Here is a 16,951-nt window from a genome sequence, read left to right as displayed (position 1 = left end):
TCCTTACAATCAAAATAGAAGTTTCTCCCACAATTTGCTACTCTCTTACTAGAAACTGGATGCCTTGAACCAAATGCATTACTTCCCCTACTTCACGTTTAATTTCATGCTTCTTTTCAGCTTATTGTGGTGGTTTTCATGCTTCCCTGTGACAGCAGCATCTAGGTTATTGTGGAGTGCTATAAAAGGAGATATGCAATACAACAGCCTGTTTAAAATATGAATCAATTAGGTATTAATCTATCTTGATATCTATTTAGAAATTTTTGTCTATGAAACAATGAATAATCTAACTCATCTTGCCTCATAAAATACAAACCTTGTTTTCCTGGCAGTTTTACTTCACAGAAAGAAATTTAAAAAGGAAAAAGTAAGGGTTTTTTGTTACAAAAGAATAAGCCAATAGGTGGTTCAAAGGACTGCCAGAGGGCGTTGGACCCTTTTGCTCACTATCAGGTGACAGACACAGACATTTTTGGTAGAGGAGAAGTCTCATGTGGATGTTTATCAGCCATGGAAATAGCAGCTGATAAAGCAGCAAGAGGTGTTTTTCATTCCTCAGTCTGTAAAAGAAGTGTTCGTTCTCCTCTTTGCAAACAAGAAAGTGGGTTGGTTTTTTGATTCAGGATCCAAAACACAGTCTGATAGCTGTGAACAACAAACAAGCTGTTTTCTGAGCTGAGATTTCTATGAAATTTGAGGAACTTTCAAGAGACCAGTTTAACAACTGCACATGAGAATACCCAGCTACAGCATGTACGCAAAAGCAACAAGCTCTCATTTTTTATTTTATTTCTATTTCATGTTTGACATAAGAAGTGCAATCTGAGATTTCTGTTTTCTTTCACCCCATTCCTGTGAAGGGTGTGGGCTCAGGCAGGTTAACTACCTCAAACTGTGAGACTGCAAGTTGAGTGTACTTTTGGTTAAGAGTTGGAAATGAAAAAATCAGGTTGAATAACAGTCTGTCAGGTGCCCTGACATTTGATCAAATGTAGCCCTCTGGAAGAAAATCTACACTGAGGAGTACTGTCTTCAAAGCCACATATTGATGTGGGCTGATAAAGTACTTCTCCTCTTACTTTTTAAAAAATATATATGTTTTATTAAGAACTAATTAAATACATAGCAATGAGTCCAGACAACAAGATGTATCAATTACTTTTTTAAAAATAATGTTCAGTGTAACTATTATATGTAAAAGAGTTCCTAAAAATGTCGGGGACCAGGCTGTTGATAATTACTTTCCTGTGGGTGATGACCAAGGTAGTATTTTAGGAAAGAATAATCTTCCTAAGTTACTTCTGGAGGAATTTTATTGATCAATGAGTGCTGTGAATTATCCAGAGGCAAGGTCACAAGAATTGAGAGGATTCTAGTATTTCAAAAGCTCAAGAAGAAGGACCATTGAGGACACCACTATCCACCTGCAGGGTGGCTTAGAGGAACTCAAATCACTCAAAACTTTGAAGAAATCTTTCAAAGCCTATTGCAAATTACATCTGGAGAGCTCTCAACAGGACCTGTTAAACTAATTGCACACCTCCATTCAAGTCCCAAACTCAGCAGGAAGAAATGTTTGCTTATGCCCTGAAAGGCTGAACTTAGAACCTTAATACAAGCTCTTCCACTATAACTTACTTAAATGATCTTCCTGAGTGAAAAAAAAAAATCTGATACATCTTACCTTTCAATATTTTAAACCCGCATGAACAAAAAGTCAGTGCAAAATTAAAGGGAAAATGCCATAACAGACTCAGCTATCTCAGACCCAAGATTGCTGAGAAAGACTGAAATCAGGCTTTGGTCTCAAACCTTGAGAATCATGAAAGAAGAAGGAAAGAATTCAATGGCTCAGTATTGGTCAAAAAAGAAAACTGTTTGCCATATCTTTTGTATTTAAGAAAACAAGGTCCAATTCTTGATTCCCTCCACTGTAAACAGGACAGTGTTAGGATGCAAAGACTAAAACATAAGAGGCTAAAACAACTGGCTGAAAGCTGTGTGATCCATGAGGTTTGCGTGTAATGTTTCTGCACTGCTGGTTATGTTTTGACACCACAACACTTTTTACTGCAGAGGAATCTTAACTGCTGTGGCCTCCAGATTTCCAGAAGTCAACAGCATCTTTTTCCAGTGACTTCGCAATGGAAGTATACACCTATGTTTCTCTAATAGCATCTGTGCAAAATCCTCATTGTAGAAAAGCCTTTCATTTCTGTGTCTATGTATTTTTTTTGTGTTTCAAAAGACCACAAGCATAACTCACTAGCAGAGCATACCAGAGACTGAAATAGGCAAGTGGGTTGTAACAACAATTCTGTGAAACTCAAGGAACAGTATATGATGTTCTCAATTAGCTTCTCATTAATTCATTTTCAATCTTCCTGTCATCTGTGGATGACATAAACTATAGACAGACCCTTCCCTTCTCTGGGCAGGACTACTTCTGTGTCACACTATGCCTATTAAAGAACTACACCACGCCCAACAACAGCCCCATGCCTTCCTTGCTGAGTGTGCTTATTCCCCACGAGCCGACAACCAAGAATGACATTTCTGAACTCACTCCTCTTTAGTTTCTCATATATCACAGCCTCAACAAAAAAGTTCCCATGCATCTCATTACTCACCTAACATTTGGTGGATCTGAATTCGTGACAGGTGCTGCACAAAGAGGCCTGTTTCCATGAGTCTGGCTTCTGTACCCTTCTCTTGCAGGCAAACAGTACACCCTTTGGATAACAACTTGGACCTGCACTTCTCTCCATCCCACTGCTCCCTGGCTTTCCACCATTTCAAGCAGAGAATCATTAACAGCACTCACTGCTAAGGGATGCTGTTTTGAATCACCGTTGTTATGGGTTTGTGGAGCACAAGGAACCTGGTGAAGGAAAACCCATTAAGAGAAACATTCCAGAGAAATGAAATTATGTAGAACTAGAGAGGAAGATGCCCTCACGAAAAATCAAGTTGCAAGTGCAAAATCAATTTTGAAATACTTGCTGCTCCTAAAGTAACTTACAAACTAGTGGCCAGTTATTTATTGTGTATTTTCAACAAACACTCAAGAGAGTTGCACACAAGGTGTGCTCCTGTATTTAACTGGTGCTCTGAATTGAGCTAACACAGCCCCTGAGAGATGAAGGTGACACCAGCAGCAGAACAGAACTGATATTAGCCCTTACGATTCTTCCGCTTGAATGGAGTTTTATTTTGGTGTTCTGTTCCTTCCTCCTCTTAAAAAAAGGCTAAAATTCATCTTGAATGCTTCCAGACTTTTAAACAAAGTTGGAAATGAACAGGTGTCTAGTTTTATAGACTAATAAGCTAGTCCTCAGACTTACACATTTCAATGGAAAATATTTCAGTGTAAAAGAATTAGATTATTAATGAAAAATACAAAACTTTTAAAGCCAAAACTTTATTTTTCCACTACTTTCAAAACATATTTTATTAATTAAACCTTACAAACTTGCAAAATAAACTTCATGAATGCTACAGTTTGCCTTAATCCAAAAGAGAAATGTAATTTATCTTAATTTTAAAACAAATCTTTCTTGATAAAGATTGTATGCAAGCATAGACCAACATGGTCTATATATATAGGTCCCTCTGCAGCATGAGCCAAATTTCTGTTTTCACAATGAAACCTGTTTTTATAAAAAGCTGTGTGTGAAGAAAGGTTTTCAGAGAGTTACCGACTGTGCCATAAGTATTATACACCAATAAAGAAGGAGGATTTGCAGTATTTACAAGAAAATTGTGGTAGGACACTGCTCTTTGTCTACAAAGTGGTTGCAATAAAACTTGTCTACCAAGTTCTAAATGAAGTGGTTTGTTTGTTAGGAGCCATGAGGGGAACAAGTAAATTGTTCTGGTTTTCAAATACCACCGTAGAAGCTTTTTACAAGTTAGAGTTGAAGCAAGAAATTCAATTAGGATTTGATTTATGTAACTTTTTAATTCCCAGGCCTATAATGGGAATTATATATAAAGCAAACACAAAATGTTGACACTCATGGTTCTTCAAACTTGAAGGGCCAAACTTGTCAAATATTAAGAATCATTTAGGTAGCCAATATAAAGCTTTTACAAGAGCCTTACTTTCAGAAAGTGCTGGCACACACTGTGAAGAAAACAAATCTCTTAAAATACCTCGGCTTGTACAACCACAGCTACAGAAATGTAGAGTCAGTAGTCATTTTAATACAAATAAAGTCAAAGTAGGAAAATAAACTGAAGGGTTGGGAAAGGGGGGTGATGTTATCAATTGATGCTTTAAAGAAAGGATAGGATCTATAAGCAAACGAGTTAAGGCATAGGAATAGGGAAAAGGAGTATTTATTTTAGATAGTATTTTGAGTGACTTACAAGAAAACAGCTATTTTTTTAGCTATTCAGCTATAAAGAATAGGAGAAAAATCAATGAAAAATCTAGTTATATTTACTATTTAGCATAGTAGTGAGATTTCAGCAAAATAACCTCACAGCAGTTCAGCACTTGGATGGACCAAGAGCCTCCACTAAGAAAATATTATTAAAGTAAACACTGTATATTATTCAGCCTTGACTAAATGAAAGGGGAAACCAAACAGGTCAGTAATTTAGAATTTTTGTTTTTCTTATGATTTCCAAACATCTGCTCACTAACTTCTTACCAAGTGCTTAATTGTGAACCAAATGGACCATACCTGATTATCTGAAGATTCCTGGTGTATCTTATCATTGACATCATCAAGTCTGAAGGTCTGTGCCAAAGATATAATATTCTTCCTGATAAGCATCTTTGTAAGACCATATGTCTTCTCTCTGGCTTCTGAATGTTCACTGCGTAGCACCTTCTGACTAAAGTAGGTGTTCATGATAACAGGAACATCTGCATTTTGGAGAAGCAGTTTTTGCCTGGAAAAAAACAATTTAAGTGGCATCAAATACATTACAAGTTAAATTACTGATAAGCACTGTTTTAAAATGTATATTGCATTGCATTTCTCTCTCTCTTTTTCTACAGTTACCACTAAAACACTGCAGAGGTGTGTTATGCAATTTGCAAATTACCCACGCCACAGACAGAGTCGGCTTGGAGCCGTCTCAGCTCAGGCATAGCCCTGGGCAATTGGAGACCCACTGCATCCAGGGACAGGTTACACCTGGAAGCCAGCTGAGCTGCCAAGCCCCATGAGCCCCATCTGGCTTCACACAAGTGCTGCTTGGTGTCTCTGTGCTGTCAGCACAGAACCCAGAGCACCAGGACCCTCTGCACACAGTTAGTGAGGTAAAAGCCATGAATGAGACTATTAAACCTGCTCCATGTTAATTCAGACCACTGATCCACAGGATCCAGCCTGACCCTTGCAGGACATTCCCCTCTGGTGAGTGCTTCCCACCAACCCAAATCCATTCTCATGCAGCTGGCAGCAAGATGCTCCTTCCTCCTCCATTTTTGTAAAAGCGAAATCCCACATTTTTCTTACAATATGCTGTATATTATCTTGCCTGTGTGTTTGTCACTGTCATAAATGTGCCCTCCTAGATCCAGTTTTGGCTTCTAGTGCCAATGTAAACTCCCTAACAGCTCCACAAGCAGCAATTTCTTACCCACCAGATTAAGAGAATGTTTGCAGAATCTCTAAACACACAATAATTTCATGCCAAAGCATGTGCTGATGTTGGGTTTTTCTTATGCTGGTATCACAATCGCACATTTAGAAGTACACTTTTTATACTCACAGGACACACATCTAATGAAGTCAGCTAACAAAACCAACCAGTAATCTCATTTCCTACAGACCATCAAAACAGACCAAAATCCACTTGGTGACTTTACCACAGTCTGTATTTTTCTTCTATTAGATTTTTATCACCAAGGCATCAAATAATGCCTCCTGCCTTGGCAGCAAAGTTGTGCTGATCTGAATTCACAGCTTCAGTCTCTAGACTGCTCAGCAGTTATATCATGGAGATGAAGCAAGTTTCCACATCTGTGACATTGTTTCTCAAAATATAACCATACAGAGTTAAAAAGCAAAATGAAACAATGAAACACTCAAACATACTTATTTCTGATCTCAGTCCATACAAGATCTTCACCATGGTCTGTTTTACAACAGACTCCTCCACTCTTTAGAGAGTGGATAGCTAAAGGGAGATTGATGTATTCATATTTTCAAAGGCTTAGGAAGAGATGCAGCAAGCTTTAAATATAATCTCTGTTATTTTATAATTAGGAAAATAAAATAACAGCCAGATGATCTCTGCCTTCTGGGAAAAAAGGATACATTTAAATATAAATTATGAACAAGATGTGTTGCTTCTACTGTGAACACTCACAGAAGTTATTATTTGAAACAGAAAATTCATGAAAAGTTACAGCATAAAACTAAGGCCTGAACTTCACCACAAAGAAACCTTATTGCCATCTGTGAGCTCCCCAGATTTAGGGGAGCAGCAATTCATCTCTAAGGGACACCTAGTCCCTTGACTTCAGATGCATTTGCTAACAAAGCTCCCAGTTTAGAGCATGAAAATAGCTCAGAAGGCTGCCAAACTGACATTGCCTGATAATTTTCTGCATTACAGGATTAAAACGGAGGAATTAGCTTGGTCAGCAAACTGAGACTGATTTTACAAGATTTTTCAACTGTTACTTATCCACTTTTTTGGTAGAGAAAAAAATGTATATAAATTTACTACAGATCTCAGAACAGTTTGGGATGTCTTTATAGACAGATGTGTAATGAAAATTTTAGCACCTTCTTTCTTGAGATGTCTGTGCTCAGATCCAAAGTAAACAGGAAATCTTTCTGAACACAAGACCATTACGTCACCAATGTCAGAAGAATGTTTGCTTGATCTAAAACATCTCATTCTCTAAAAAAAACCACTGACGTTAGCAGCAAATCATTTGCAGAAACTTTGAGGTTTATGGTTTTATTTTTATTTTCCTGAGCAGACATGTGATCAGGTTTTTTGGTTTTTTTAAAGGCAGGTAGGTTTTACTGATACCCAAAATGACGTGTAGCTTGGTTTTGCTAGGCTTATGCATTCCATGTCTTGAGTATCTTTATAATGGCCTAGAGCTTTCCTGATGAAATACTCATTATTTCATCATATCTTTACATGGGTAATGCATGAACTACTGGCTAATTGCTATTTCCATAAAGCAAAAATGGGGATATATATATATATATATACATACATATATATATATATATATATATGTTTTCAGGAGAAACCTCTCATTTTTTAAATGCAATTTGTTCACTAAAAAAACCTCTCCTGAATAAATAGTTTGTTTTAGACCTGCATAGATGTGCACAGACTTAACAGTAATTCTTCAGCTACATCAGAGGATTATCCACATACATCTACTCAAATCTTCCCTATTTCTCAATGGACAGATACCTCATGATGAAAAGAACCAGGAATAAATAGAAATTAATCCCAAAGGAAATGAAATAAATAAGAAAGAAGTTTGTAATATGCTCACTATTTTGTGTACAGGTAGATGGCTAAATGGAAATATTTTATACATATATGTATATATGGAAAACATAAAATTATTTATATTTTGCATACAATATATAGAATAATTGTATTGTTTATTTACATTATTACCAAGCTTTATGTATTTTTATTCTTCAATATGAGAATTATTTAAATAGTATCAATTAATTGAATGAAAACTCTTTTCCCAGAAGTTCTTTCTAGTACTGCTCAGCAAAAGCACGCTCTGTGGAATGGGGACTTAGGCTGAAATCTCTGCATTGCTGCTGCATATTGTTCATATTGTTTTCTTTGCAACAAAGGCAATCATGTTAGAGACACATGTATACCTTAAATTCTTTTTTGTCAGTTTGAAAGGTACAGACTGGGGCAAAGAAAGCCTATCATGCTGGAAGAGGTGAGAAAAGAAGAATCCCCAAACTTCCCCAAGCAATCCCCGCATGTGTCCCTGTCCCTGAGACACCATAATTGACCACCTCAACTTTAAATATCTGTTCCAGATGCAGATTCTCTATACCCAGAAGCAGCCTCACTCTAAAATACAGAATACACTGCAGCATCCTCTTACAATTAAAGTGTTAAACGGGCATTGCAAGTCTTCTGTGGCCTCTCTTGTATTGCTTCTTTTCTATCTGCTTCATAATAGTTTAAAAAGCTAGTTTTTAAAGAATGAGAGACATCATCTCATTCAGCTAATCCAAACACAATGGAAAAAAATTAAAGCTCAGTACAGATCAGAAACCCCCCTGAAACAATCCCTTGTCCTCTCTGATTTTTTCTTGCTCAGCAAAGGATTATTTAAAAGTTGGATTGACTTCCTTAATAACTGCCTTTAGACCTTTGTAATGACCTGAAGTAGAGACTGGGAACTTATACTACGGGGCATTTTTTTTCCCGGTATGTAGACAATCAGCAATTGCCGTAACTGGTCACATGCTGAAGGAACATGAGGCAATACTGTTAATTTTTTTTTTCTTTTCCAGCAGCAGCTTGCTTCTCTGTCCAAGAATGTAGCTTGCTTTTTCTCTTCCTCCCTCCTATGATGGAGGCTATCTGGCCAAGTAGGCAGCAGACGTTCTTGCCCACTTCTACGTTTATCGTGGTCTGTCTCCATCCTTGGCACGAAACGCAGCACAACGTACAGCATGGCACTGGGTAAAGGAGCTGACGCTTCCATTTGAGGCGGGGTCTCAATCCTGGGGCCAAACAATCAGCAGGTTTGCACTGTGGTCTGCCCTGCACAGCCCATCCACAGCCAGCGAGGAGTTGTGACTCCACAGCAGCAGCGAGCTCACAAACCACACGCTTCCGCTCAGTTCTGCTGACATCAAACGGCGGTGCTGGTTCATGAACTCGAGAAGACTCCAGATCACTTTAAATTAGAGAACACATTTTTTTGTTCACTCTCCCTGGGTATTTTACGGGGCTTTTGTTTTTTGCTGTTTTTTTCCTTTTCCTTTGCAAAGTGTATAACACCTAGAGTGGTTTTTTTGAAGAGTACACTGCATTAGATGAACACTCTTACAACTTGCACTGTAATTATGAAACAGGCTATTCTCAAGTCTCAGAACAAGGATTGCTGCATAAAGCAGGTTTAACTTCTATCAAGTAGCACAGCAGTAACACATGCAGAACAAGAATGTGCCAGAGCCTTACACTGTTGCCCAGAAGTATGAGGAATCGTTCCCCATAGGAACAACATAAAGGGCCCATCCCTGACTTCCTAGGAATCACTTGTTTTATCCAATGTAGAGGAAGTTGCTCACACTGCCTCTTGCTTAGCGTTGCATGGCACTTGCAACGCTTTTCTGTGAAATGTCCAAGAAATGCCTGAGCACTGAGCTAATGATAATAATTAAGAAACAAATCCACCCAAAACCCCAAAAAACCTTAAGTCCAGACGAATCTCAGCCCACCCATCACCCAAGGACAGTAACTATCTACTCAGTATAGACCCCAAATCAACAAGCCATTTGTGACAGACCTGCCTTCTGCCATGCCTAGAGATTGCCCAAACACAGAATTTTCATCCATGAGTGAGTAATCTCACCACTTGTGTGTGAGCCTCCATCAGCCTCATTTACTGCCGCTGTAACGCTGCATGGACACTGCCAGTCTGAGCTCATGCTTTCACAGTACAAAACTTCTTCCCATGCCCCAACTCAAAGACAGAAAACAAAAATCAGCTGGTATCTCTTTCTTTGAAATTATTTCATTCAAAGCAATGGATTATTGTAGTACAGGTTCCCAAGGCTGATTGTACCCTTTTCCCTATGGAAAAGTAGCTCTAACCATCCAGATCAATGTCCAGAGTCACATCTGGCAAATATACAATTCTCAGCTGCGTCATGTTTCCAAAGAAATGTGGCTTCAACACTTCAGAATAGAAGGTCTGCAGAAGATGTAACAATAAAAAACTAAAATTTCTGCTTTTAAAGTATGATGCATTTTATTTGTGAATAGAATAACCAGATACTTGTTTTGTCCCCCTACTGGAAAAAAAATTTGTCTGAGGACTCATTCCATGAATACAAGATACAAAGAAAAGAGCATATAGCTGTTAAATACTTAATTTGCTATATCCCAATCTGTTACAATTTGTCACTGAACCTCAAGTACAAAGCCAACTAAGAAAATCAGTAAAACAACACAAGTAATGAAAATAAATATTTTGTATTGCATTGTAAGTTCTTTCTGAAAAATACTATTGTACTTTTCAACAAAACTACTTGTAAACCTAAGAAATCACTCCAGGAAGAAATTACAGTGCACAAAGCCAACATTTTTATCACTATATCATTTTACTAATTTCAGAGTAATCATATAAACTAACCACTGGCTTGCCATAGTGCTGCCTTTTGAAATCTGACACCCTGTAGCATGAAAAAAAGTTGTATGGAAATGTTCACATTTAAGAAGAGCTCTGCTATAAAAAGCTTGTGGTTAACATTAAGCACTATTATACCACACACTCAGTGCTCTCACCTCTGCAGAGAGCTGCACTGTGTGCTAACTGAAGGGGATGTACAGGTCTTCTGAAGTAGGAAAGCATAGATGGATATCAAAGCAAATCTCTTCCACCTCCAGGAAATTACTGTAATACCAGGCTTTACCAAGACTGGAAAGCAGGGAAGTTTCTCAGAGCTCTCCAGCCACTCATTTTGGCTATGAAGAAAGCACCTGAAATTGCTAGCATTCTGGACCCAAATTCATCATAATAAGTCTTAACCTTTGGCACCACCAAAACATAAAATTCCAATAATGATTGCGATTACGTACAAACTGGCATGGAAATGATCACTTGAGCTTACTGGGGTAATACTCCTGAGAGAATTCACTAAAAATCTACTCCAACTGGGATGCTGAGACTTTTTTAACACCTAAGTCAGACACAAAACAACTGGTATTAAAAAACCTGCACACAATGAAACATTAAATGGGAATGTTGCTTTAAAAACAGAACAAAAACATTTCCCCCCCAATGGTAAGAGGGTGTTACAAGTAACTAGGGAGATATAAATATCATGGTTATCTTTTCATAATCAAGATGTTATGAAAGAATTCCAATCTGTGTGCTTACCCCATATATCAACTTGTGTCTGACTAGCCATGAGCTCATTATTCAGATGACTTCTTCCCTCTGTTCCCAGTGCTAAACTGCACGTAGAGTTTGAGGTGGCTGAGGGAGCCACCACAAAGTCCAGGGACATGCCAGAGGGATTCTAAAAGGTGGAAAAAAAAGGAAGCAAGCAAACTGCAAAATGACATAATGTTAAAACTTGTGGTGAGTGCTAGAGAGAACAAAAATGACTGTCCTGGTGTGAGATCAGAAGCCCACCTACCCCGCACTTTAGCTTAGAGCAGCAAACAACAAATATTTGAAGACTATGAAAACAAAAGCAAGCATCTAGTGAAAGTTCTCTAGAACACTCTCTGATAACTTCCAAAAACTTTCAGCTTAGGGACTTCCTATGGCAGAAGTAATATCTCTGTATCTAACAGCCTTTAGTAGACTTTTCTTCCAGGAACTTATGTTCCTGGTTTTTGACCGCTTGTACATTGACGGCATCCATAACATCCTGCAGCATCCACCGTGCTCTGCAGTCTAATTACACGCATCTGAGAAACCACTTCCTTTGATTTTTTTTTTTGATCTGTCACCTAGTGGTTACATTGCTGCTCCCCACTTCTTGTTTTTAAGAGTCAGTGAATAATCATCCTTCCTGATGGCACTTCCTAATACAGACCTTTATCACATCCTCTCCTAGCCACTGCTTTCTCAAGGTGAAGAGCCCCAGTCATCCTAGTCATTTCTCACAGGGAAGCTGCTCCATACATCTCTTCTTGTTGCTCTTGGTATTTTTCCACTTCTGCTACATATCTTTGATTTGGAAGACTGAAATCCTGATGTAGAAATGCACCATGAATTTCTACAGTGACATCAAGATGGTTTTGAGTCCATTTCTAGTCAGGTCTTATTTTACATATATTTTCCTGATCATTAAATGAAGACTAAGCTGACATATTAATGAAGCTATTGAAACACTAAAAACACTTTCCTGGATACCAACCATCTAGAGTCCATCACTTCATATGTGCACTTCACAGTTACCTACAATTTCCTAGTAGGAGAGCCCGAGTCCCTCCTCCAGCCCTAGTTCTAGAGCACTAAGAGTATGAAGACATTCCCCTGTCCATAGGATTGTGAGGATGACAGCACACAATTGAATAGAAAGGAAACTTGCATAGAGTTCTGTTGAACAGAAGGTGTCCAATTCTCTATTTTCTTCATCGGCACCATGGAGATTTGAGACAACAGGTTACACCAACAACTCCTCTGCCAGTGTATGAAAGAAGAGGAGTGTTGCCACTCTGCCACCATTACACACAATGTCACCATTCCTGAGGTATCAAGAGAAGCTGCTTCTTACACCAGAAGAACTCTGCAATATCTACCCAAGCAGTTGAGGGCCATGTGAAGAACTTGTACTCAAGAATTTCTGATCAAGGTATGGAGTGTCAGGGTCCTTGGTTGGTTGGTTCAGGTTTGGAGGATTACTGGAGAAACTTTAACGGACAAATGCCATTTTAAAATGCATTGTTCAATGTTTTGCAGAGATTATTAAGAACACTATCCTTTTCTTCCATAGACATTGGCCTTTACTATTGGCAAAGACCCTTTACAAGTCCATTCTTGCATCCATGCTTGCTTGCATGCACAGTAGCAAGAACAAATAATTATCCCTAAGCAAACTTCAGAAAGACAGATCAATGTACATGTATGCTTGACTTTACTTCAATATTTTATTATCAAAGCTAGTATTTAAAAAAAACCAGCACAGCTACTAAATAACCAAAAAAATCTTCCATCAAACTTGTTCTTACACTTCTGTCTTGTTCTGGTACTCATTTCTGAGCATTTCCTATTGTTTCTTTGCCAGGCCATGAAGCAAGACCAAATTCTGCTCTCTTCTGGTGAGGTCACTTTTTATACAGACAAATCCAGTACTATCAGCACAGGAAGAATAGCTGAAAGCAGCAGGAGTTCTGGGTTCTCTGGTAACACAACTGAGAATCACAAAAGGTAGTGAGAGCTTGCTGTGAGCCACAGAGCACAACAGCAAAGCAGAACAATCCTTCTCAGCTGGTCAAACTCTGCTTCAAGCAGCCTGGAGATCTCGGTGGACAGCATCAGATAAGGGGAAGTAACTGAACCACTAGTAGAGAAAGCTGTCTTGCAGAGCTCCACAGGTTTTTAGGCATGTTATAGATCAAATTTACATCCACTGTGATCCACTTCAGCCTTATTGAGCTGAGAAAAATCCTTTGTTTCACTATATTTGCTGCCGCTACTGATAAATGTGCAACAACAGTAAAAGTGCTGTGGATGAGCCAGGTAGCACAGAAACCTCTTTTAGGCAAAGTCCTTTCTGCAGTAATCCACTCACAACGGTCATCAGTGAAAAGAGAGCAATGCTAGTTTCCAGAGTGGAAACTTCTTTACCGAAACATCCTGGTGTAGACATCGCCTAAGTGAAACCTCCTGTGCAAGGGAAGGAGTTCAGTGTCTTGGCCTGCCACAGAAACACCGATAGGATGTGATAAACAAAATACCTTCCTTGTTTTTAGGTTAGAAAACAGCCCTCAACAGTGTGTGTACTTTGAAGTTATCACTCACAAGAGTAACTTTCAGAGCTTCATTTTGCTTCTATGCAATACCATGTATCTTCTCCATTAAATCACCATAGGTGGATTCGGTGGCATAGCTCTCTCAGTAAAAGCAAGGAAAAACATTCTGAGAAATAACATTAAAATTCAACATTCTCCTTAATGTTCTTTTTTTCTTTTCTGAATCCAGAGCAATCTTAGGATTCCTGCATTACTTTAAAGACATAATTGTACAGAACAAGCAAAAAATTCTAATTCTAATATTGAAATCTTTTTTAGTCTACAGATCACTGGTAACTTGACTTGTTTTATTTCACTGAATAGTTGCAATGACACTTAGCAACAAGATCACACCAGATTTGGGAGAGTTTTCATACTGCTTCACACTATTCTTATATGCTTGAATTTCCTTTTCAGATTCATGTAAGAGGGCTGGTGACTGTTCAGCAGAACAGAATCAATAATGCAATGAGATGGATGAACTCCTGGATTGTTTTTTTGTGATCCCATTAGATTTCAGAGTCTACACAGCTCCAGCATGTTCTAGGTTTACTTTTCCATTTCAAAGAATATTTATTTTTAGAAAGAAACACTACTTCTCTCTTTTATGCTTCAGAGAGAAAAAAGTTAGAGGTATAGTGGAAAGATGAAAGCCCTTATTATTAAATAAAAAACCCCAAAAACCACACAGATCTGCCTTGATTTATTATATTTAAAATACTTCAACATCCACCAACTCAAAAAGCCACGTTTACCTATCACAATTCTGTATGTTGCACAGTCATATGAACACAACTTCTTAAACCTCATCAATCAAAACTAATTATGAGCCAAGCTGAAAGAAGTGGGAAAATACCAGACATATCATTACAAAAATAAAACCTAAGAAAAACTTTTTCAGACCAAGAAAGAGATCTGCATTTTTTAAGGGGATCTAAAAAACAGAATTGCAACTCACATCATTGCTTGAAGCACTACCACAATAAAACCTCAGCAATACTGATACAAACACACCTGCCAAAAAAAGGACCATCAATAATCAGTGAAAACTGGCAAGAGTACTTGCAACAATGTGACTTTTTATCACACGAGGGACAGTTTTCTGACAAACCAGTTCAGTTAAAGCTCTCTGCGGAAGCAACCCACTTCCAAAGGAGAGGAGCATTTTGGAGCATGGGTATCTCTCACTATTGCACCCCGCCCTCCCCTGCCAACAAAGCAGAAACAAAGTCTTTGAAGTTGTGAGAAAACACCTGTGAAAACATACAGATTTTGGAGAAAACTGGTGTGAGAGACATAAGGTGGAAGGTGTGCCATCACAGACATCTTGGCCCTGGCAAAAATCCTGACGTTTAAAGTGAGAATTACATTCCAAGAACAATAGTGAAATTTGCCAGTCCAGAGAAATGTTTATGCAATAAAGGGTGAAACAACTCCACTACACACACATTTCCTAAGCAAACAACTGTGAGTTAATCAAGGGCTTAAATATATCCCATAGTGTTTAACAAAGAGGGGCATCCCTATTCTCAGGCTTGGAAGCTGCGTATCGAGTTTTGGAAGCAGGGATTTTGCAGCCAAATTTGAAAGCCTGAGAAATATTAACCTAAAGAAGGAATGCTGACTGACTTGTTATAAAGGAATCATCATGCATTTTGCTTTTCTTTTCAATACTTTCCACTCTCTATGTACCTTCACTAAAATAACAGCAAACACAGTATCACTGTGCAAGATCCCAGGCTTTATGTGACATACACAGGATCTGAATGGCTTCTGGTTTTGAGTTGAGTCATAGGCTATCACAGGCAAAACCAGGAGAGAAGTAAAAAAAGGACAAAGTGATCAAGTGCCAGCAAAACGACCTGTCTTTTCTCCCACTACAGCTCAAGCACTAGTGGTAAGAAACCATCTTCTATACTCCAAAAGCAACAAGTTTGTGCCAGATAATGATCCTCACATATAAGCTGAAATTCTTTATTTTTTCCCACTGTGGTGGCATGACTCTCCCTGATTGTTTATGTATTTATTTAATCTTTTATTTAAAAGAGTTTGCTCTTCTTGTTCATCCAGGGCAAGGGTCAGCTTCTCTTACATGTCCTTTCTGAAGGATTGCATGCTGGTCCACAGCTGCCCTGCCAGGCCCTTCCCTCACTGCTCCTCCTGATGTTGGTGCTCTGCTTCATACTCTCATTCATCTGCAATTCAAGATGGACCTAAATAAAAATGAACTTGCTCAACTGCATCACTAAGCAGGACATAGAAAAAAAACATCTATAAATACAATGATACTAGATCTGTCTTGCTTTAAATTCCACAAGTATATATATTTAGGATGGTGTATTTTGATATGTATTCATACATCTGTTTTTAAAACAAAGTTACTTGTGTTCTTTACTTTCCTCTCTATCAGCTGGTTAAAAAAAAGAAGCATACCTGAAACCACTGTAAAACTGTCTAGTACAAATACTGTTCAAAGAGGAGTCTCTGGGCTGATTTCCTGTATATGTAAATGTGCTCAGCTGACAAAATGTCCAGGGCATGATTCCCAGACTACGGTACAGGAAAAAAGAGGAGTTCCCTGGCTCAGTTACCCTCAGAAGGAAGACAAAGGGACTCATGCAGGGAAAAGAGGCCAGCTCATGACTCTCATATGTGTGTGCACATACACACAGAAGTGCAGGCACATGTGTGAGCGCTGCCTTCCCTGCCTCGCCTCTGCACTGGCGGGGTGGGTGAGCTGGTGCAACATCCCCTCAAGGGAACAAGCCCTTGAGAGATCTGATATGACATTTTTACATTCAACTGACTGCATGCAACATTCCTCTTAAAAAAATATATTATCTGTTTGCTCGCTTGAAGCGTCACAAAGATAATATTCACGTCTGTGACCCTGACTGTCTCTGGTCAGGAGGCAGAGAGATTGTGCAGAGCGCGTTGCCTTCCAGCACCCCGGGATGCCTGCCAGAGAACAGAGCTGCTGTCCCAGAGGAGAGGGTCAGATCCCCTGCTAACACTGTCAGCAGTCCTTCTGGTGACTACTGAGGAGGTGAACGGCACACACAGGGGACTTGGCTTGCACAGCCCCACATCTGCCTAACTGATGTACAGAGCAAAAACTCCAGTGCCCTAAATCCAGGGAAAGAGTATTTTTTTTCTTTAGAGAACCTTATCCTCAGATCACTTGTCTTTCCATGTCTTCTTTATCATTGTTGACCTCCAAATTCCTACACCACCACCCTCTTTCAGTATCTACCAAACATTCATATCTGTTTTC

General features: G+C 38.8%; 1 protein-coding gene across 1 annotated transcript in view; it reads right to left on the bottom strand.

Annotated features, from left to right (window-relative positions):
- Positions 1 to 16,951, bottom strand: part of SPIDR (scaffold protein involved in DNA repair) — a 200,099-nt gene that overhangs the window by 64,039 nt on the left and 119,109 nt on the right. Inside the window, exons 10-11 of the mRNA XM_066547116.1 lie at positions 4,695 to 4,905; positions 2,634 to 2,884 (exon numbers count right to left, since the gene is read on the bottom strand). Coding sequence (XP_066403213.1) covers positions 2,634 to 2,884; positions 4,695 to 4,905 — 462 coding nt within the window. The remainder of the gene's footprint in view (positions 1 to 2,633; positions 2,885 to 4,694; positions 4,906 to 16,951) is intronic.

This window comes from Molothrus aeneus, chromosome 1 (assembly GCF_037042795.1).
Source record: "Molothrus aeneus isolate 106 chromosome 1, BPBGC_Maene_1.0, whole genome shotgun sequence".
NCBI classification, from domain to species: Eukaryota; Metazoa; Chordata; class Aves; order Passeriformes; family Icteridae; genus Molothrus; species Molothrus aeneus.
The sequence above is the reverse complement of the archived record's forward strand: the minus strand, read 5'-3'. Positions and strand labels throughout refer to the sequence as shown.